Raw genomic sequence first — 24,291 nt, 5'->3', positions numbered from 1 at the left:
GGCACATACCTGTTGTGCTCCTGTGGCCCAGTGTGTAATAGGAGCCCTGATGCATAGTTATGTGGTGAGGGATGGCAATGGTAAATTGTTTGCAGCTTATATGGTGTCTTCGCAGATGCATAGAGTCCCAGAGGAGGATAGGGGTAGATTGTGGAAATGCATGCCCATTACTGGGAAAGATACCCTATTGACCCTAGATGCAGCTGAATAATTTACAAATGGCCCATGAAAGAGGGCCTTGTAGCCATAGAAGCAGACATCAGTCTTGGGTGGACTTTGTAGACATCTCTAGCAAGGCATTGGAAGGTTGGGTGAAAACAGTAAAGTTAGGGATTGTGATGTGCTGTGCAATTCGTTTATGAAGGAGCACATCTTGATTAAATGCCTGACAGAGTTAAGCCAGCACTTGATAGATTCCAAGCTCACTGTACCCAGGGAGTTTGAGAAGGAATTGGATCTATGGATCAGCACCAGAGTGTCCAAAAAGGTGACCAAAAAAAGGGTGATTCCAGTTCCCCTCTGTAGAGGGAAGGCAAAGGCCACAATAAAACAGAGAAGATTCCCAAAGGACTTCAAACGCGTTTTAAGAGGAGGAATTCACATATCACTTCTGAATGGAAGAAGGGGTATTTTGGTAGTAGGAAGCCCATGTTGCCATTTCACAAGACCCAGTGTGATGATTGTTTACAGACAGGGCACAAGAGGGAGGACACTGTATGCAGCCGCAAGCTACCCACAGGAGGGCACTCTGCAGGGACAACTAGTGTAGGCCTAGAGGTAAATTATGTCCAGGAGGAGAGGGCAGAGCATGCCCGAGTATCCCTTGGCAGCTGGGAGGTGGACCAAGAAGGTAAGCTGGTGATCCCTGAGGGTTGGAGATATCACATTACAGGATGTCACAGTGAATGGGGTTCTTGCCACTGTTCTGCTGTGCTAGCTGGATCATGATGGTGAAAGGGCTGCTTTCCCCAGAACAGAAACTGCCAGTACAGGTTTCTAGGCCGATGCAGGACCTTGGGCATGGCTTCATCCAATCTATGTCCCTTGCATACCCAGAATAGGAAGGGATATTTGCTCAGAAAAGAGTTATTGTCAGACCTCAGATGCAATTTGACTGTGATCTTAGCAATGACTTTCAACCGGTGAGAGGAACGCCTGAGGGGCAGCCACTTGTGTTGCTCTAAAGACCCAGAGTTCTGAGGGTACCATCCCTAAACCAAGTGTACAGAGGCATACATGAAGAGTTATGCATAAGAAGAGGATGCCATCTACAGTGGAAAGACTGGTGGGTCAGGAGTTACATGCTCTGGGAAGAGAGCACTCCAGAATTGACTCTGGTTAGGCCATTTCTGTCCTTTATATTTTGTCTGACCTATCAGCAAGAGATGAAAATAGGCCTGCGTTAGGCACTCCCCTGCATGACACGGACAGTGTGCATCACCCTTACCGGGTCTGTGTCCCCCTCTAGAATTCTTAGACTGCAAGGCATATGTTCAGTCTCTGGGTGCTACTCATGAGATGGCACAAGTAAGAGTAGAAAGAAGGTGTCTATCACGTGAGGTTGTACCACCTCCCCCTCCTTCAGAGAAACCAAAAAAGCAAAAGGGACCTCTGGAATAGCAGGGGACTCCCTGACAGTCCCACAGCTGTAAGTGAATTCTACCCAAGACCCTAGATGGTTGTTTGCATTTTTGGCTTAGCTTGCCCTGAGTTGTGGAGGGAATTATGACCTAGGGGGTAGAATAGAACACATTACCTTATAGGCCATGCTGGTACTGACTGCATACTGGGATGCATCTGTGCGCATGTTAGGATTAGTCGCCTCAAATGTGTGGTCTGCAGGTGAGGGGAAGTGTTCCTCATGGATAGGGTTAGTGGTTGGGACAGATGCTGGAAGAGGGGGTACAGGTAGGTTCAGAGGGGCACAAAGCAGACAAGGGCATTTTTCAGCAAGTGGTGAACTGTCTCTGTTATATCACCTGAGCAGGGAATCTCATCAAGAGACTTATTTATTTACCATAGCTGTTGACCGAGGGCAGCCTGTGCAGGAAATACACCTTTTCTGTGTGATCACCCTGGATTTTTGGCCTTTTGCTGGACCTTATAATTGTGCTGGACCAACTAGATACATAATTAAACAACTATTTTTCATAGGTGTTAAAATCTAAATAAATGGTGAATTTGGATTTTTAATAAATGTGAAGGAAATGTAACTTTCAAAAAGTTACCTTTCCCCTGCCTGATGTTCCTTGAGGCTAAGTTTCACTGGCTCTTCAGCTTCTCTCAGCCATGGTTTAAACATGAATTTATGTACAATTCCCCCCCGCAAAGCAACCAATAGGGTGCACTGAATAGGCAGAGATGACTCTTCTGAGTTCAGGGGCTATGGTCCTCCTTTTGACAGCAGTGTCCAATCCTGCTTGACAGGTCTTTTGAGCCACATGTAACATTTGGGGCACACTGGAAAGAGAAAGAACAGGATTCCATGATAATTCTGGTGTATCGACTGCATAGCGGCTGAAGAACCCTGCTTTTGGTCAACTAGACATCTATCTCTGAGTTTGTTGTGGGCACAGTGTTTGCTCCAAACTGGGGTTTACTGTTAAGTGATGAAGGAATGTTGGAAGAAACTCGAATTACCATAGTACTCTGCCCACAAACATCCCCAGCCTCCAGAACTCAAGTTTAATGTAGCCAAATGCTTTCTCCATCTTAGATTTACCCTGACATGTTGCATTTTGGGCCTGTTTGCAGTACCTCAAGCAGAATGTACTGAAACAAAGTAGTTAGGTCAGGGCCTGGGAACATTTGCCACATTGGTGAGGACGTGTACAGGAGTCCCCCACCCATCAGCTAGTACCAGACATAAAAGTGTCATCTCCAGACACCCACTTTCTGGACCTGCAGAAGGTTATAACAGTTTAAATGCTGCATGTGGCCTGAGAGAATCCCTGAAGGATTGATCCTGCTGCCTCTTGTTCCGAGCACAAAGAAGTGGACTCAAGGGGCAGTTGGCCCATCTCCTGTGTGGCTACAGGGAGACAACAAGTTGCAAGAGGCATTTTCCTAGAAGTACCCAGCTGACCAGTGGCAACTGTACTGGGACTTCATCTTGATGTTGGCTTCTTCTTGACAACCTGTGAGTCTTTAAGTGCGTCCCCTGGGAATCTGGGTGGATTTAGAAGTGTATGCCTGTGGTGGATTGGGATTTAAAAGACTAAGGGCCTGATTATGATCTTTGGGAATGGGATACTCCGTCACAAATGTGAAAGATAGCCCATCCGCTGTATTGCAAGTTCCATAGGATATAATGCAACTTGTAATATGGCGGATGGGATGTCTCTTAAGTTTGTGTGGGAATATCCCATCCGCTGAGATCATAATCAGGCCCTAAATCAGGAAATAAAATCTTTGACTGGAACGAACCTGGTTGGTGTATCTGACACCCGCTCCATCGCAATCAGCCTCAAATTGCTTTTAAGTCCAAGTCTACTGTAGCTGTTGACTCACATTGGTGCCTTCTTCTTTTGGCACTTTTTGTTCTACAAATACTAACAATTAATCTCTCTGGTCCCCCTTATTGGATTTTTGTCATTTTGGTGTAAATTTGTTTATCACATTTTACTCTGGTTTTCTAACTTAGTTTGGGACTTTTTGTGTTTTTTTTGTTTGTTTTTTTCATTGGAAGCGGTGTGTTTTTTGTGCCCCTTCCAAATACTGAAACTGTATCACAGGTATCAATGGTTAGTCACTGGAATTCCAGCAGAAAACCATTCAAAAGATAATGATACCTTAGTTGGGGTGGCAACATTTGCAAAAGGGATGGTTCCTTTTGGATCTCTGCTCCGTTTTGACAGGGGACCACTGTCTACTCTGTCTACTCTCAGAGAATCTTTTTGAAAAAATAAAACTTTTTTTGTTAAAGCAGCCCAATTTCCTTTAAAGAAAATGGCCTGCTTTAAAAAAATTATATATAGATCATTTAAAAACAATCATATGCATGGTGATCTGCTGATCCTCGTAGTCCACCATCAATGTGAATGTGTTCAATCAAAGTGAGTCAGAATTTGTAACATACCTAATGAGTATTAACTTGGTAGGTCAGATTGTAGCTCAATCGAATCCTTATTTTGCAAACTGACCAATTAGTACAGTTCGCAAAATTGTGATTGCTTTTTGCAACCAAGACTTAATGACTCGTGGCCCCATACCATTCTACCAAAGGGCGCAGTAATAAGATTAGCCAAAAGCAGGCTATTGAAGTAATTAATATTGTTACACACTTTCAGATGCTTCTGCTTCGATGTTGTTTTAAGCACTATGAATTAGCCGTAAAGAAAGTAAATTTAAAAACATCGGTTAAAAATTCCTAACATGATGCGTTTGTGAAGTTTTGAAACCGTTTAATAATAATTAAAACAATGCATAATGAATGTTATAGCTGAATATTTTTATTCGACATGTTAGAAAACAAGCCGTAGTCATTTTTTGAAAAAAAGAGCTTAGTAAAGAGTCTTTGTTAACAATTGACAAACCATATCAGTTTGTCAGTGGGTTTATTATTGTAAAAATTGCTTATATTGCAATTTCGTAAAAGCTGTCAGCTAGGCTGAAATGCAGTGCTCACTGTTAACTCGTCATGAAACAAACATACACCATGTCTGCATTCGAACAAAGGGTGCATTTTTAAGTATGCATTATGTGTTTGCCTGTCACACTTGTAGCTGAAACTCTCACTACCACTATTGAACCAAGTAAGTGCATTGCATGTTGGTACTTTTGCTCATACTTGTAGACATCTGTAACATTGAAATGGGTGTGACAGGTTCCTTGACAAAGGAAGAGTTGCATACAAGAGTTGGGCACAGGTAAATTGAAATTGCACAGACAGCATCCCTACTGCCAGATTTTCTAACACATATCTAACGCCTGATATAGCAACAGTAACCAAAAGTGAATAGATATGCAGAGGTAAAATAGTACAGGATCTTCAATAGAGGTATGGCAGAGAATGCTGTGTTGCACTGCCTATTCTTTCCTGTAATAGAAAGTATGGTGGACAGTGCCATTCTCCGTTTATATTATCTAGCTGTAACAGAGGTCTCTTTTGTTGCTGTCTACTCAAAGAAGGTACAAACATTTCTAATGTTAGTGAAGACTAGACCATGACTCTCCTGGCCCACACTACTGGTCAGCGGCCATTGGAATGTGAGAGGTAATTCTAAGAGTTGTGGTAACCTGAAGAGTCGGTGTTGGCCGTGATGGTCACGGAGTGGGAGGCATGAGTCTCCAAAGGAGAGTAGAAGAATTCTGGAGATACTGAAAACCTATTTCCTAGTGTAGGATGCTAAATTGTGAGAAATTAGCAGCTACATAACCATGAAGACATGAAATGGCATCTTCAAGGACACATGAAGAAAGCCATGTACCAGTAGTAACCCTCATCGAAGGGAGGGGGAGATCAATGAGAGTATGGGCATTGGGTATTGTGTTAGCCTCCCCTGTGCTCCACCCTCCTGATCCCTAGAAAAAGTGCTACCTCCTAGGGGGTGATGGAAGAAGAAAGAACCACTGTTGAATACTCTCCACCTTTGGAATAATTTCCAAATAGGGGTACACTTCTGCTGACAGGGTCTATGCCTCATGGTAGAACACATCCTGTTCCGGATGGTGATTCATCTGGAATTATACATATTTAGGGACTTGTGAAGGCAGGCGCTTGTGTGCTGCTGCATTTGATAGACTTCAGTTATTTGCAGTCATACTGTTCTCCTTTTTGTGATATCCAAAGTTCATGTTGTCTGCTAACTTCGATGCCTTCCAGAGCATAGCGAGTACCGAGATTACAAACCAAATTAAGCACATATCTTACTTTTAATCTCAGACGATTTAAATAATTCTACATAATTTATATTTATTAACAGGTTTATTTTCCAATCACATAAATAGATAGACCCAGAATGTTTTATATATATATGTATGTATAGATATACTGTGTACAATAATATACAGTTAACATTTTTGTACTTTAGAGTTCATTACTCATGCCAGTCTCTTGATCGCTCTGATCATCTGTAAAACACACATCTACTTCACTATCATTGTCACTCTTAGGTTCTTGGTCCTCATAGGCATGATCAAGTTTGTCCTCAATTTTGCCCAGACTCTGGCCAGGGTGGCGTGATTTGACATGCCTTTCCAGATCTCGCCTCCTGACCAGGACTTTCCCACAGAATTCACATCTGTACGGAGTGTTGCCTTCGGCATGTAAGCGAATGTGCTTATTCAGATTGCTGGGATCTCCAAATGGCCTTAAACACACTTTGCATTTCAGGGGTTTGTACCCAGTATGAGTTCTCATGTGGATCTTTAGACCATACTTTCTGGAGTACAGTTTCCCACAGTACAGGCAGAGATGTCCCTTTTTGGGTTTGCCATTGGCTGCACTCGGGAGGGACTCCAGTCTTGCCCTGTTCTTGTCCGCTGCAATCTCTGAAAGTTGCTGGGTGTGCATTGCAATCTCGCGGTCGATGCTGGTGACGGATCCCAAATCTGGGTTTAGTGCGGGCCCATTGAAGTAAGACACAGAATCTGGATACTTAATGAGGTTACTGAAATGGAACTTGAGTGGATAGTAGGGGGAACTGTACAGAAGCTCCCCATTGTACAGAGTGAAAGGCATGACTGGAATGTTACATTCCCCAGAATAGGACTTTAGTCCATCAAATTGGGGGATTGAGAGTCTCTCAAAGTGCAGTCCCGTTGGAATTTGGCTGTAGCGGCTCGGGGAGAGGCTGGCATGGATTCCCCGTTCAACATGCTTGAAAGCCGAAGTTTCATCAAAATGGGAAAGCAAAGGGAAACCTCTGATGTTGTTGGTGCAAGACAAAATGTTTGATGGGCCATCTCCAGGGTTCAGGCATTTGGAGAGATGGTTGCCTCCTAAACTTTCATTTCCTGACCGGCTTTGCTTGATCCCTCCCAGAACTTTACTGAACCCCAGCCCACTGCTTTTAAGTTCTTCTCTCGTGGGATCAACATGAACCACTTTTGATAGACTTGTTGGCTTGAAAGCAGACCTCACACCAGGATAAAATGCCATACCATTGTTAACAGAAGCATTTCCCACAATGCCTATGAACTGTCCGTGATTTCTTGCGGCAGTGACGCTCATATCCAAGGCTCTCTCTTGCTCCTCTTTTCCCATTGTCCTCTTGATCACCCCTAGCTTGCTCAAGGCCGGGGATGCAGAGGATTCTTTCTTGATGCTCTCTCTTGCTCCACAGCCGCTCTGTTGTGGGTTGCTTCTAAGCGCAGTGGCAGGTGTGGCTGACATTTCTAATGGCTTGGGAGACAGGCTAAACATTTCTGAGCTCCTGATATGTTCATTGCTGAGAAATGCCCGGCTGTTGTTTAGCGGACAATGGAAATGTATGTGAGCTTTTAGAGTGTTTGGATATTTGAAAGTCCTCCAGCAGTACCAACAGATGTAGCGTTCCTCGCCTGGAAGAAAAAAAAGACCAATTGGTTAATGTAAAACAACTTTGTAAATCTGCAATGCTCTACCTTTATGCTACTACTCAGAGGAAAATGTAAAGCCCACACATTATTTAAAAATAGCTGTGAGGCGTTGAAATACAAGTGTTTAGATGACATATTCTCCACATTTGCCTACAAAACATATCTTAATGCTCAGACATGGGTTTCTTTACAAAAAAGGTCAAACCAGGTTCAATCCGTACCTGGTTCCAATGTCCTTGTCCACACTTGAGGAAGAGGTAGCAGGGGAAAGCTATGGTTACAGTTGGATGCCAGATCACATCTCTGACATTAATAATAGGAAAGGAAAAGTTCTGACTGCTCATTCCAACATTAAATCCCATACTGAAATTCACCAGTTATAATGTACTGATGTAACTAGAACTTGTGTGCCGCAATGCTCTGCTTTGACCTCACAGACTGCACCACTCATGACAACTTGAACGAAAGCATTGACGATATCACTGGTATCATCTCAAAGGATATTATTGATTAAAACAGTAGGCATGGTGGAAGCACAAGTTCTAGTTGGCTCAGTAAAGTATGACTGGTGAATTTCAGTGTTTAAAATGTTACGTTTTAATTCACATTTTCATCGTCTAACGATAAAATCACTTTAACCTTTGTTTTTTCAGAGAATTTTGATTTGTTAATGTAAAATAAGATATTACTACATACCTAACCATAATGTCTCAAAAAAAAAAAAAAAAAAAATATATATATATATATATATATATATATATATATATATATATATATATATATATATATATATATACATACATATACACACACGAGTTTTAAATTGCTTTAGGGAGTGCAAGTGTGAGCACAGCGGGTGAAAAAAGTAAGTAGCACTGTATTACAGCAGCGGTTTACTCCCGCATTTTTAAATTCTTAAGGTAAACTGTGTGGCTGACTCGATCCTTTGTTCTGTGCACTGTTCTGGCTGCTATGCATGCTTTGGAAGTTAATTAAAATAGAGATTTGTAATTTGAATAGCAAGTGGATGTATCAACAAAGTCAAAAGGGAACAACTGAAATGTAGCACAGCACAACGATATTAAAGGCTGTTAAGTTTTATATTATTTTACATTAGTTGTCATTGATGCATTTTTTCTAAAGTGCGTAGTGATGAAAATGTCTTCTTTAAATACGACTCAACCTTAAATTAAATCAAGGGCATATGCATGTATATTCTGAGGGATTATTGTGTGCATAAAGTGCCATCAGTTTTCCTATTTTGACAAACTTTGGGTAGACAGGTGTCCGTCCACAACTGTGCATTTATTGGTTAGAACAATTTGGCATAAATACAAAAGCGCCTCTCTAACCTTTTTTCTAACACGTTTTGGTTCACAGCTCAGTGAGGACGTGTGACATGATCATGCCGTTCTCGGCCTAAAACGTTTGTGTGTACCACAGACGGAACTTACTGTAGGCAGTGGAATGAGCCTGGCATGTGCCCAATCAAATGATTTTCTTTTCATGACAGTATATGAATCTAAAAATAACCCTTCCCAAGCATTCCAAAGTCGCAATTGACACCAGAGAAACCCATCCATCTTAAAGCACTCGCACTCTTAGCTTGTGGACTTTAGTAGAAATTCCAGCTGAACAGAAGCACAACCATAAATTATTATTTGGGGTATTTTTGCTGTTGCTGGAGTTCCCTTAAGTATTAATGGCCTTCGTTTTGGCAACATGTAAAAGCCATTAAACAACACTAAGTGTCCCTCCCATCTTCTGTTGCCCTTTTTGTGCTCCAAAACATAATATAAAATGCGGGGTCACATTCTGTGGTGTTTCCCAAACTGCACCGATCTGTATTTTGAAGATAGGGCGCTGAAAGTGCTCATTTTTAGGTCCCTGACCCAAGAGTGGCTCCGAGTTGTCCCTTGCACAGAGTTGGGCTGAGGCTGTTCCCCTCGCTGCGGCCCGGGCCCCCTCTCGGTCTCGCCAGCTGCTTCCGCGTGGACGCTCCAAGATGGCGCCTGCCCATCTGCCGAGGTGGGAGAGGGCATATGTCCGCGGACAATACCCCTAATGATCATGAGCTGCTCATTGCAGAAACGCACAATGCAGGGGCAGGCCCCGTTTAATCACAGCCCCTCCTGAGCCCGTGTGACTCTGTCCGGATGGCGCTCTTTAAGGGGGTCTGGGGCTCATATATTTCCTTCTTGTCACCGAGGAGGCGGATGCTTTGTGCTAGCCGTGTAATGCGTCCTCATTTTATATGTATACGGGCCAGCATGTGTGAGGGTCGGAGAGGGTGGGGGGGTCTGGAGTGAAGACTGGGGCTTACCCTCCAAGTCCTACTTCGGGAGAATGATGTGTGTTCTCACATCTAATGTGGAAACGGGTGTCGGCCTCTCCTAAAGAGCTGCCAATCAACCCTTTCAAACAAGTGCACTGTTATCAGAAATCGCCGTGCCAGGTGCTGCTGCCTCCCAGTGCATTAAATGGGCAGGTACTGTCCGGAACTGAGAACCAGCCCTTCTTGGATTTGAAAGGGAGAGTGCAGGCACCGCTCAGCGCTGCTGCAATACCTTTAGTGGGAGAATGCCCGCACTTCTCAGGAGCAAACAGGCATTCTAAACAGTGATTACCTGCGCTTCTACATTTCCAGTTAGAGCGCCGCTGCCTCCTCTCGCGCTCCCACGGGTGCTCGTGGATGGGACTTCGGGCTGTTTTCCTTGGGGAGAGGACGACAGGAGGAGCGACTCCTGCAGCAAAGCGAGCAGAGCTCGGGGTGCCACGGTGCACCATAGCGGACCTGCGACCCTCCGGCAAGTGTTGCTCTGGGATGAGCTCTGCCGAGCCTGTTTGGAAGCAGTTTCAGCGCTTCTATATTAATAACTGTGCGGCCTGTGTTGGGTTCATAACAGGGCACAAATCCGCCCCTTCCCCCCCCCTCCAAAAAAAAGAAGCGAGGGTTAACCAAGTTAGGAGTATGCAAGTGACATCTGGACCTGTGACCTGGCATCACAACCCATGACCTCAAAGGAACTGACATCACAAGAAGTGACATCAGATCTTAAGACCTCAGACCGCAAGTCTTTCATGAGTGCATTTGAAAGCACTAATGCATGTAATCAACTAGATTTTGCATTAGGCTGTGCCGAAAAAGTTGTACAGCCCTGATGCAAAATCTAGGCTACCTTTTACATTTTTTTTTTAACTCTGCCACAAAGTAACTGGCAACAAGGGGGGACGTGGTAGTACATGAGTTCAGTTTAATTGGTTTCAAAGTCTACATTTTAAAATATCTTCTCGGGTTAACGTACCTGCTGCAGAGACCTGTGTGTGCATATTTCTATTGTACTCAAACTCTTGGCAGGGTAGACGCCGAGTACCCCGTGCACCCTCGACTCGTGCCCTCGTTTCCAATGCGTGTATTCTATGAGAATTGAGATTTGTGACTACGAATTCACTGTTGCAGGCCGAGCCTTGTGTTTCTAGAGAGGGTGACTGTTGCCGGGAATTACCGCACAACGTAGTTTAATATTAATTAGACCGTGCAATGATGTGAAATTTTTAGCGGTATGCAGACCAGAGCGAGGAAAAAAAGCTTTCTAACAGCTCCACCGTTTGCTTATGTCAGACTTGAGAAAATCCGAATTCTCACAGACAGACCCTTGATCGAACCAGTATCCTATTGCACCGTACCGCTCAATGATTCTCGCTGATTTTAGCGCTCTAAGGATCCGCCGCGCTATAATGTTCACCAAGCTGTTCAGGTTCTTGTGGGATTGAGTGCAAATCGCGGCTGTGATTGTCCTGTGGCTTTGAGCAGGGAATACCTAACCCAGTGATTTTATCAGTGTGTATGTTACGTACAGATATATTAGCTGGCTGTATACAACGTCTGTCTTTGGAGTTCCGCCTCTTCCCTGCCCTGTCTGGGTGTTGGTTCAAGGGCTTTGCTTTAGCACACTGACTCTGGAAGTATCTGGCAAGCAACTTTCAAAGAGCACGAGATGGTGAGAGAGAGCGTCCTGCCAAGAGGGCCACACGAGCAAACCCCCCAGGACGGTGAGGGCTGAGTCCATATCACCAAACATGTACTCACGACGAATACCGCTTCTATTCGACAATAACCTTTACTGGCCTCATTTTTACTCCGTCTCACAAACATCTCATGGCCTCTTGGCTGAGGTGGTTGCTGCATTTTACAGGAGGTCATACAACAGTAAAACAAAAAATAACAATAAATGTGCAACACTCCGGTCTACGTATGGCCGTATGTATGTTTCTGCCCATGCGGGCTCTATGTCAAGTGCTGAAATGCATCTGCTCCAATGGACTACTATAGCTTGAACTATTGCTTGGTTTTAGCATAGCATAGCGATCCCCTCCTTTCGCAGTGTAGCCCTCCCTCCTCCAGACCATTTTATTATGTTGAAGGAACCCTGGCATGTGGGGCGTGCTCGACCCTCCAAGTGAGTGTTATTGGGGTGGGGGGGTGGGAGGGTAGGGGGCGTAAATAGAACCTTGTATTTTGTTTTCTTTTTTGTCTTTTTATGAGCACCACTACCTTACACAAGGACACGTTCATTTTTTTATTCTGTTTTTGGTAGGCACGTGGATTAAGTGATTTATTATATTTAGTTTTTAATTGTTCTTGCTTTTAACAATTACTTGAGAAATACGTTTTTTCTTGGATGTTTTATGGCACCTTTTAGACGTTAATACTTCTTAATTTCCTTGCTGATAACAATGATTTTTATTAGTTGTGGAAAATAAATTATAAATGTTATATTTAATCAACTGTGGTTTTTCAAATTTCGCTTCATTGCGGGCGTCGTGTCGGTGCAATGTATAAACTCCAGTGAAATAAGGTTTAGACGGATGACTGCCACCACGATAAACTCAACACATATTCGTTTGAATATTGCCACGAATGATGTTCTCGCGTTTGGATGTACCGAAGGAAAATTAACGGTTATTGAAAACACAACTTCCTAATGAAATTCTAATTTTTCAACTATTTGTCATGAGGATGAAAATGCACCTCATATGTTTAAAAGTTAATTAAATGGCGTGCCATGCAAACGCCGTGAGATAATTTTGATATAACTGATATTTTTTCTGTTAATTTGGTGCACGTGCAGGGTCATTTTTTTCAGTGCGTTTAAACGTAAGGCACAACATAAACAGACATTCTAAAAAAACATAAAATAGTGGCAAAATATGTATATGTGTGTGTACTCACGGACGCACGCAGTAACTGTAACGGTTTGTAAGTGTGCCGTTTTGCTCCTCAGACTCATAGCACGGCTACGCGTACGCATGCACGCGCACACCGATGGTGCGCGAGGATGACGCTATTGGACTACCGGTCGTTGTTTCATATTGCGTTACCGCACGCGCCGCGGCGCCCGCACTGCGTGAGACGTAAACGACTCACTGCGCACGCGACCCCTGAATGCACCTGTGGCTGAGTGCACGCTGCGGCCACCGTACCTTTCTCGTCGTGTGTAGGGGTGGCCGTGGTGGGGATGTCGAAGCACTGTGCCAGGGAGTTGTTGTACCAGGCGGCCAGCTCCTCGCCGGGCTGCACGTCCCGCAGCACCCGGTAGAAGACCTGTGGGCAGCGAATGAGAGCAGAGATTCAGAACAGGGCCACCAGCGAAGCACACGAGCCAGAAACAAGGCAGCAGAAAGGCAACCCCTTTACCTGTCCTCCGGGCACGTCGGCGATGGCCTCCAGATTCTGCTCCTGGCTGTTCCTGGCTGCCCGGATTAGCCCGATCCAGTCGGCTGAGGGACGCCCGGCCTCATCCAGGAGTTCTCCTCGTACCAAGCGCACCTGGAACACAGCAAGACAGCAAATACGTTAATGCGAGCTTTAACATGTAAAATGTGCACAATGAATCATATTAACAGTGACGAGCACGTGCCAAAGGCACCTGTAACCTTTAAAGTGCGCTGGCAAAGCACCGCAGCACCAGCCACAGAGGAGCCCCTGCAAACCACCGTCAAGGCCACAGCGCAGGCCTCGGCAAACTACAGGAGCAGTTACAAACACACCCACAAAATGAGCCACCTGCAGGCCGCGCATAGATACAGACGCATAGAGTAGCTACCCGCAGAGAACGGCCACAGTCACAGAACTGCCTCCTTACAACTCAAGCATACACATACAAAATGCAGGCACTGTTTGTAAAGCGTGCACAGTGCAGTCACCTGCAAATCACATGCACAACTACTCTGCAGCCACGTCAACACACAGGCACCCATGTGCAACAGTCAGGTACATATTTCAACTATTTATGACAAAGCAACTACGTGGAAACCAAAGAGGCAGCTTTAAATCCACGCCCAGAGATAGATACGTGTAAACCCACAGTCAGGTCTTTAAAATACACTTAGTGAACAGCACCGCACCTGCAGTGGCGTAACGAAATTTGAGGAGGCCTCCCCGTGCAAAGTATCTGGAGAGGGTCCCTTCCCCTTTGGGCTCAGCCAGGGGCCTGCTGCCCGTGCACAGTGTTCTGTGCTGAGTCCACTGGAACTCGCCCCACCCTCAGCACTACGTGGGGTGCTGGGGGCCTTTGTTACGCCAATGCGCACCTGCAAACCCCAAGTCTGTAGGTAACGCCCTAAGGGCCAGATGCAGGAAGAAAGCAAATTGCGACTTGCAATTTGCGAGTCCGTGCTACTCGCAAATTGCAAGTCGCAATTTGCTATGCAGAAAGGTGTCTCAGACACCTTCTGCAACTCGCAATGGGGTCGCAAAGACCCACCTCATAAATATTTATGAGGTGGGTCGCAGTTTGCGACCCCATTGCGAGTATAGGCACTCGCTAACATGGAGGCCTGCTGTAGTCAGCAGGCCTCCATGTTAGCGACCTGCTTTTAAATAAAGCAGTTTTTTTTTTTTGTTGAAATGTAGCCCGTTTTCCCTAAGGGAAAACGAGCTGCATTTCAAAAAATCCGAAACCTTTTGTTTCGTTTTTTTCAGGGCAGGGAGTGGTCCCTTGGACCACTCCCTGCCCTGAAAAAATGTTTTGGGGTCCATTCACAAAGGGGAAGGGGTCCCATGGGGACCCCTTCCCGTTTGCGAATGGGTTACCATCCACTTCAAGTGAATGGTAACTGCGACTCCATTTGCGACCGCATACGCGGTCACAAATGGAATTGCATACCATTGCGAATCGCAAATAGGAAGGGAACACCCCTTCCTATTTGCGATTCGGAAATGCATTTTGCGAGTCGCATCCGACTCGAAAAAATGCATTTCAACATAGCAAAGTGGCTTTTGCGAGTCGCAAACGGCGTTTTTCGCCGTTTGCGACTCGCAAAACCCTTGCTACATCTGGCCCCTAAGTGTATTCGGTCCAAGACAAATACAAAGCCTCAGATCAACGAACTGTAAACCACGGGCACACCAAGCGATAAGGGCAAACAGGTGGCGCACCGCGGATTACACACAGAAAGCACAACTGTCACTTTTACTGTACAACCGGAGTGATACACAGTATCTGCACACGGAGTGTAGCCCACGGTATACCACTCGCATAGGTTTAGTTGGCACGTACAAAGCAGAACCCTGCAAAACACATACATTCCCACAACAAAACCATTAGTGTACACCAACACAGCGGTCATTGGACACTCAACAAAAGTTTTTATAATATATTCATAGTGCAGTCACACAAATCGCAAGCACGTCAACAGTGAACCGCCTTCAGTCTACACTACAGTGAGCCGCACCTTTAATAAAATAAATCTACGGGGCAGCCACCTCCACCTCGCAGTCACACAAAACAACATCTACACCCCTTGGCCGGCAATAGTTATGTATTTAACATATACTCTGCTATATCTACCTACAAAGCATAGCCTCAATATTAATGCAGCATTGGAAATTCCCAGCGACACATACAAGCTTGAATAACATCCCTGCTCAACGAAAACAACCTTTAAACCACACCTTCGATCAATCAATCACCTGCACATCAAAGATCCCGCTTTAAATCACTCCTACAGTGTACCCACCTGCAAACCACACTCATACACTGTCGAATACAACCGGCCAATGGAAGCCACCAATAAACCTGTGAAACACAAAGACATTGCAGCCACATAAAGTTATCAACAGGCTTTAAAATGTATCCAGGGTGCACCACTTACAAACCACCGACAGCCTTTAAAACACCCAACACCCACCGGGTACAGTGCACCACCGACAAACCACCGAAATACTTTAAACCACATCAACAGTGCACTAACTACCACTCATGACAGCCTTTAAAATACATCTACAGTGCGTCACCTACCAACCACCGATAGACTTTAAAACACATCCACAGTGCAGCTCTTATAAACCAGTGATAACCTTTAAACACATCTACAGTGCGCCACCAACCAATCACCGACAGCATTTAAGCACATCCATAGTGCGACACACATAAGCCAGATACAGCTTTAAAACACATTTACAGTGCGCCATCTACCAATCACCGACAGCCTTTAACCACATTCACACCGCAGCGTCCTACAAACACATACACGCATTAAAACACACTCACAACGAAGCTTAATACAAACCATCGATAAACTTTAAAAACATGCACATTCCATCCACTTGCAAATCACCAAAAGACCTCCAACAAGTAAGGGCGATGCCGCCTCCTGTAAACCGCAGCTCTGCTTGTAATACAATATAGGGCTCTGAGCTGCTCCTGCCACCTCGAGGCCAGGGGAGCGGTTTACCTCTGCTGACACTGTTTCTACCAGGTAGTTTACCTCTGCTGACACTATTCCTCCCATGTTGTTTACCTCTGCGGACACTGCTTCTACCAGGTAGTTTACCTCTGCTGACACTACTTCTACCAGGTAGTTTACCTCTGCTGACACTATTCCTCCCATGTTGTTTACCTCTGCGGACACTGCTTCTACCAGGTAGTTTACCTCTGCTGACACTATTCCTCCCATGTTGTTTACCTCTGCGGACACTGCTTCTACCAGGTAGTTTACCTCTGCTGACACTACTTCTACCAGGTAGTTTACCTCTGCTGACACTATTCCTCCCATGTTGTTTACCTCTGCGGACACTGCTTCTACCAGGTAGTTTACCTCTGCTGACACTATTCCTCCCATGTTGTTTACCTCTGCGGACACTGTTTCTACCAGGTAGTTTACCTCTGCTGACACTATTCCTCCCATGTTGTTTACCTCTGCGGACACTGCTTCTACCAGGTAGTTTACCTCTGCTGACACTACTTCTACCAGGTAGTTTACCTCTGCTGACACTATTCCTCCCATGTTGTTTACCTCTGCGGACACTGCTTCTACCAGGTAGTTTACCTCTGCTGACACTATTCCTCCCATGTTGTTTACCTCTGCGGACACTGCTTCTACCAGGTAGTTTACCTCTGCTGACACTACTTCTACCAGGTAGTTTACCTCTGCTGACACTATTCCTCCCATGTTGTTTACCTCTGCGGACACTGCTTCTACCAGGTAGCTTACCTCTGCTGACACTACTTTTACCAGGTAGTTTACCTCTGCTGACACTATTCCTCCCATCTTGTTTACCTCTGCGGACACTGCTTCTACCAGGTAGTTTACCTCTGCTGACACTACTTCTACCAGGTAGTTTACCTCTGCTGACACTATTCCTCCCATGTTGTTTACCTCTGCGGACACTGCTTCTACCAGGTAGTTTACCTCTGCTGACACTATTCCTCCCATGTTGTTTACCTCTGCGGACACTGCTTCTACCAGGTAGTTTACCTCTGCTGACACTACTTCTACCAGGTAGTTTACCTCTGCTGACACTATTCCTCCCATGTTGTTTACCTCAGCGGACACTACTTCTACCAGGTAGTTTACCTCTGCTGACACTATTCCTCCCATGTTGTTTACCTCAGCGGACACTACTTCTACCAGGTAGTTTACCTCTGCTGACACTATTCCTCCCATGTTGTTTACCTCAGCGGACACTACTTCTACCAGGTTGTTTACCTCTGCGGACACTGCTTCTATCAGGTTGTTCATCTCCGCTGTCACTATTTCTGCCAGACCGTTTACCTCCTCTGATACTACCAGGTTGTTCACCTCTGCTGTCACTACTCTTACCAGGTTGTTCACCTCTGCTGTCACTACTCTTACCAGGTTGTTTACCTCTGCTGACACTGCTTCTACCAGGTTGTTTACCTCTGCTGTCACTACTCTTACCAGGTTGTTTACCTCTGCTGACACTGCTTCTACCAGGTTGTTTACTCCTTCGGACACTGCTTCTACCACGTTGTTTACCTCTGCTGACACTATTTCTACCAGTAAAACTGCGGCTGCCTCTTCTTGCTGAGAACTGTTTCTTAGATACGCCATGAAGTTTACCTTCTGAGGAAGTGAAGTCAGAAGAGACTCGTATAGTGGGGATGGGACATAACGCAATATCGCTTGTGATGTACTGCCATTCCCCAGGCACCGGTCCATTATTATATAATACTGGGCTTTCGAAGCACCCCGCCTTTGGCAGATCATTAAACTGATGTGCGTGGAGGTTATACGTGCCTAATGTCGCACACTTTGGCACAAGAGGCGCTGGGAAGATAACAGACCGCAGCATGCACCCTAACGAGAGAGGATCGCCCGATAAATGACAGCAATTTATGGCACAGAATTGCAGGGAGAAACAGCGCAATGCACAGCGCCGGGGAGTCACGCAACGCCACCAAACCTGAATGGAAACCTATGTAAAAACGAAATAAAACTCACAAATCACGCATTAACTGCAGAGACTCACTCGCGTGTTTTATATGTATACATAGTGTTTCCCAAAAGAAAACAAGAAAGTACGTTTTAATGAGGCTATTAAATCCTGCATGTGAAAACGTTCACCACCAATCAGGTAGCTTACAATGCACCGCATACTTGTAAAAGAACACACAGAAGTGTGCACACAAGCAAACGGCTAGATAATCTGATCTATTCCGCAATTAAAAGAGCAATAAATGAGGTTTCGGACAAAGACATTTCATATTGCAGCTGACTGACAAAGCATATAAACACTTATAAAAACACAAGACGGGCCGTCTGTGGGCCCTTGCGGCATGATAACGCACAGGGGCAAAGGGTGCGACATTTAATGTCACCACAGCACGAGTTGAACAAAATCCCTGTAATCAGTCACAATAGTATTTTGTATTACATGTAAACTAGTGTAGGCTTCCAGTCGATTGAAACCTACATGTCGCTGACAGGCAGGTTTTATTACTACCTATAGAGATGTACATTTTGTTTTGGGAGAACTCGCGAGTCACACGGAAAGTATCGGGCCATCGAAGGCTAAAGAGACGCATCGAAGCGCTGGAAAGAGAGGGATGTGCCCGCGCCTGGTCGGCTGCAGTGCCTCGCCACTGTGTGCTCACTTGGGCATTTCCAACAGTATTGTAACTATTATTGAACTAGAGTCTTGTTTGAAATAGATGCACGCAGAGAGATATCTAAACAGCATACGGGTGTAGGGTGTACTTAGGCCACGGACAGTGAGCTTCCCCAGCAGGACATATTCACGCCCCCACCATGTGGCGTCATCGGTCCACCGATGGTACGTGGGCTGTCGCAGGTCCCTGGAGCAGTGAGACAAAGCAGTGAAGTGACAGCACCAGGATTCTTTAAAATCGCCACTGAAGGGCGAGCGCGAAGGGCGTGGGTGGGCGGTAACAAGAGTACACAATTGTAAATAATGCACACGCAGAGTTCTATATGGAAAATATCTACCGAATGTTCGTTGGAACACGAAAAAGTGCACATTGCGATGCGACACTTGGTGAGGAAATTACCGCAGATTTGATTTCAGATAGAGTTTTCTTAACCTACATATTTATTTCGGTCATTTTTGGAAAGAAAATCAATCTCATTTAGGAAAACTTTTTTGGGGCAAACGAATAAAAAAAACAAAGTTTGCCGGTGGGTGTGGGGGCGCTCACAAGAGAACATTTCTCCATGGTGGACGGTGCTTACTGGACCGATCCGCGAAAACTGGGAAGATGTACGCACTCTGTCTTCTCTGGACACGCCGCCTCAATATGCACGCACACTGCCTTCTCTGGACACCAGTCTCCAGATACACACAGACCGATCTCTTTGTGCACTCCACCTTCAGATGCACGGGCACTGTATTCTTTGTACCACCCTTTCCCACCCCACAAGATGCATACACCCTTTTCCAGTCACGTCCCCTTCCAGCTGCACGCACACTGCCTCGTTGTCTGGACACTCCCCTCTCCTGATGCACGAACCGACCCTCTTCGTACACATGCACCACCAGATGCACACACTCTGCCTCCTCAGAAAACGTTCCCTCCAAGTGCATGTGCATCGCCATCTCTGGACAAGTCCTCCCTCTACAGATGCACGCACACTGCCTTCTGCAGACCCGACATCCCTTTCTAGATGCACACACACTGACTTCTTCACGCACGTCCTCCCTTTCCAGATGTACGCATACTGCCTTCGGACACATCCTCCCTCTACAAGTGCACGCACACAGCCTTCAGACAGGTACTCCCTCTACAGGTGCAAGCGCACTCCCTTCTTCGGTCCAGATGCACGCACACTGCCTTCGGACACGTCCTCCCTTCCAGATACACACACTGTCTTGAAGCACGCACACTGCCTTCGGACAAATCCTCCCTTCCGGATACACACACGCACAGTGTCTTGTGCGGACACGCACATTCTGCAGCCGGCACACAAGACGACCGCGCCCTGCGCCTTTCATCGACGCTGCAATAAAAGTCACCCCGACAAAGCAGAGTGATGTGAGAACCGGGCCGGCCCGACGGTGGAGCCCTCCCCCGCCCCCCGAACGGGCTGGCAGAGCGTTTAAAAACAATTACATCCCATTAATGCTCCCGAGGGTGACCGAAGCCGTCCTCCGGGAACACTGTGCCATGGGGCAATTATTTACTGCTAACTGTGCTGAAAAAGCAAGTCCGAGACCTAACACGCCAAGGAGGGGACACTTTGTCCTTTAATGAAAAAGGGATTTTTAGCCCGAAACCGATCGGGAAAGAAACGTTTCACATGAAAATTTAATGGTGATTACTGCCCGCCGGCCTTTGCATGCAGAAATTCGTTTTAATAACAATCGCGTAGTTAATGTAGTGTCCGAATTCGATTGCCGCTATATAGCAATTATCGAATTAGCGCGTGGCCATTACTTTTTATTTGACAAAAACGAGTTTACGTTCTAGTTCAAGTCTATGGCTTTAGAATATGGTCAGGAAATCCAAACCCGACTCGCTTTCCATCAATCCCTAATTGTAATTCCCATTATTTTATCACATTATATTTCTAAAGATATCAGCATGAACCAGGCAACGTGTTTCTGAACACCATATATTACACGAATAATACCCTGCAAATATGTTTTACATAAATAGACGATGACTTTGGTGCCGCAATCGTCAGTAGGAAACAAACAAGAACAGAAGCGATAGGCAAATTAAAAAGGTCAGAGGCAAACATCTAATATTAACAAATCCCATTATAGATATGTTACAATAACTCCTAGACGACAGCCGTTAAAATAAAAAATCTCGTATTTTTGTTGCGTTATTTCAAATCTCAGTGACCGTGTGGGACAATGCAGCGAATCTCCTGCTGGTCTCAATTTACAAACCTGAACACCTTACTCTCCTACTACACAACACCGTGTGATCCTCGCCAAATGCCTCCCGCTCTAAGTTCTTTAATGCTACAATTTGTTAAAGTGGTAGAAAATTCCATCTCTCTATGAAATTGTTATACATATTTAAAAATGACTATACTAGTGAGCAAAAAACACCAAATCTTGCGGGTCAAAGCGGATAACCCATCTCTCGTCTTTTCAAGATTTCACTGATGAGCATTTGACCGGAGGATGTTGGGCCAAAATGAACTGCGCTCAGTAGCACATACTGAAGAGGATCACGGGAGTAAGGTGCTCACTTGGTATTTTAAAAAAACATAACGACCAAGCTATTAAGTACGACGGACACGAAGCTTTGATTCGTAAATTGTATATTTATATAAATACATCTGTGCACGTACATTGGTAACAGTAAACATATATTATGTATCATATATATATATATATATATATATATATATATATATATATATATATATATATCGCATAAAACACGTTCAGATACTATTACAAAAAAACTCTCACACTCCTCATGTGGTCTCATACTGTCCTATAATCCTCCCGATCGGAATACATCACTTCTTCATCCAGCAGACGCTTCCATCAATCACAAGTACCAACTAACTAAAACAATCTTCCAGGACACTTGGGCCCCACGCGCCTAGATCCGCCCCCAGCGGAGGCGCTGCGGGTGCTCCGTACCTTCTTCTTGGATCCGGGCTCCCGGCGGTCGGACAGGTACTTGCCCAGGCGCAGAGGGGCGGGCACGGGGCCCAGGCGCGCCCCGGCCGGGATGCAGCCCTCGGCGGCCACGCTGACTGTGGGCGCGCGGTGTGCGTGCATGGCGCGAGCCGGCGGTGAGTCAGAGCTGGGACCTGGTGCGGAGCAGGACGCGGACGCTGCGGCTCCGCCCGCTGAGTGACAGCGCCCGGCGCGCGGCGCCTTATGAAGGGCTCAGTGGGCGCGCGCCTCCGCCGCTAGGGGCGCTCGCGCGCGCCGGACCAGCACTCCCAGCCAGCTGCCGGCTCCCAGCCGCGGGGGCGCGGGCAGACCTGCCCTAGTCCCTCACAATGCGCCCCTCCCCCCCAAAAAAAACAATTTGTCAAGGGAAGAAAGGGCCGCTGCGGCCTGGGGTCTGGAGGGACCATTAATCCTCAGCATGGGGCATTGTCCTCCAGACACTCACGATATTTTAAGTGACAACTCTACTGCATAATTTCGCCATAAATTTCGCCGGCCGCCATTGTGCCCCGACAGTGCCTTTTTTGGGGGGAGATGGGTGCTTTAAGTTTCCTCGCCTCCCCCTTTCAAGCTTAATGCACTTCAAAGCTCTTTAAGTCTCTCCGCGGCCTTGTGGCGGGCAGGGCCGCACAATGAGCGGCGGAATGTTTTCAGGGCTTGTTAAACATCTATTGATGCCCGGCGTGTGCCGTGCGGGCCGGGCAGGTACTTGATGGGAACCACCAGAAGATACCCCCTTTCTGCCGGGGTATCAAGGCGCCCCAGACCAGCCCGCACTCACCCCCTCCAACCGAGGGTTCGTCACCTCGGACCCACTCATTGCTCGTGCACAAAAAACGTGTGTGCTTTTGGTGCCGTTACATATTTGCAGGTACCGCATTGCCCACTTGTGAGCACCAAACTAGAGGGCAAGTTACTTTCCCCAAATGTGGACAGCTCCCACCTCTGGATGGAGAGCCTTGGTGCATTGGCCTGCGAGTCGCGCTCCTTCAGCCGTCCATTATTTATTTATAATCACTTCATATATTTAGAAGTTTTATAAAGCGCTAGGTGTTATCTCCTGATTACTACAGAGCGCTTTAATAATTACCACCAACAAAATATAGAGCGTTTTATGCTGAACTAACTTTACGTATATCGCACAATTATTGTCGTAATACAACAAACCTTGTACATTATGCCCTTTTTCCCATTTTGACACGCATATCGGACACCACTGAATATTGATTGTATGGTCAACGATTTAGTCTTTTATTAAACTTAGAGCAATACACGTTTTGCATGATTTACAGAGATCTCTAAATGAGGGCACGGAGGAAGTGGTATTTCTGTGGCGCAATGAGGCGGAAGAAACTTATGAGGTAACGCAGGATGTCCTAGGCACACATAAATGTTGTCAAACTTTAAAACCTACAGTTAAGCACCTCTCAGTGAAGAGCGCGCGAGAGCACTCTGCGCTTTTATTTACATCGGCTCCTCTCAATGCCCCACAATATGCGCATCTAAAATGCATTCAATAGGTTTGCAAATTAAAAATTGATGGCTAAATCGTGATGTGTGGGTGTCTCAGGCAGAGATAGCGAATAGGCGGAAGGACGAATCGGTTGGTCTGGATTAAGACGGATGAAAAAGACAGACAGACACATTTTTCGGATTTTTAAAAACATACATCTATCAACATATTCGTCTTATGTTTAGTTCTTTATCAGCATCCGCCAAGCTGTCCTTTTTCATTTACAGATATTTAAAAATCGAGGGATAAAGACCATTGAGCAGGTGTCCATCGATGAAGAACCAAACATAAAACGAATAGATAGATAGATAGATCAAAATTTAACATTTAAAAAGCAGAGACCGATACACGGATTGAGAAAAAATAGATGTGTGTATAATACAAGAATCAAATAATATACAATGTTGCACGTCTTTATTTCACAGTTTAGAATGCCTTACATTTGTGGCATCATTCTATAAACTCGGGGTGCAATACGTGGGTCAGGCGAGGGGGTATGGGACGTCCACGCTTGTAATGAGCACGTTTCTTACCGGTGTCCGTGGCAGGTGATATCACAGCAATGCGCAAGGTATATGTGTACCTAGCGCATTAGAATACTGCTGCCTCACCACCGAACACGCCTGTGGATCTTTCACGCTGTTGTGTGACTGCCTGCGCGTGCCGCTATTTTGTAGTCTGTGTAAAGGTGACAAAACGGGGTGATATTTCATGTTCTGATCGTCAAGAGTGGGGGGATGAAATGAGCAGGCATCCTGATCAGTGTTTCGTTTTTATAAGGTTATTCCTGTTATTGCCACGATGTCCGCACAATTCCTGGCAGAGGGCTGGCAGAGGGCCAGGTGTG

At 45.7% G+C, this 24,291-nt stretch overlaps 1 protein-coding gene across 1 annotated transcript; it reads right to left on the bottom strand.

Moving 5' to 3' along the window:
* Positions 1-4,515: 4,515 nt before the first annotated feature.
* On the bottom strand, positions 4,516-22,096 carry PRDM13 (PR/SET domain 13). The gene is made up of 4 exons (XM_069235553.1): positions 21,893-22,096; positions 13,220-13,351; positions 13,006-13,126; positions 4,516-7,503 (listed from the first exon to the last, which is right to left on the bottom strand). The coding sequence occupies exons 1-4, from the start codon at positions 22,031-22,033 to the stop codon at positions 6,029-6,031; spliced, it is 1,869 nt and encodes a 622-aa protein (XP_069091654.1). The 5' UTR covers positions 22,034-22,096; the 3' UTR covers positions 4,516-6,028.
* Positions 22,097-24,291: the final 2,195 nt, after the last annotated feature.

The sequence above is a fragment of the Pleurodeles waltl genome, chromosome 5 (genome assembly GCF_031143425.1).
Source record: "Pleurodeles waltl isolate 20211129_DDA chromosome 5, aPleWal1.hap1.20221129, whole genome shotgun sequence".
NCBI lineage: Eukaryota > Metazoa > Chordata > Amphibia > Caudata > Salamandridae > Pleurodeles > Pleurodeles waltl.
Note: the sequence above shows the minus strand (reverse complement) of the source record. Positions and strands in the feature narration are given on the sequence as shown.

Excerpts from the sequence above, each read along its gene's own strand:
- PRDM13 (XM_069235553.1), bottom strand. The coding sequence starts at position 22,033 with ATGCACGCACACCGCGCGCCCACAGTCAGCGTGGCCGCCGAGGGCTGC. Across the intron at positions 13,352-21,892 it reads AGCCCGGATCCAAGAAGAAG|GTGCGCTTGGTACGAGGAGA; the intron begins GTACGGAGCACC and ends GCTGTGTTCCAG. Across the intron at positions 13,127-13,219 it reads CCGACGTGCCCGGAGGACAG|GTCTTCTACCGGGTGCTGCG; the intron begins GTAAAGGGGTTG and ends CGCTGCCCACAG.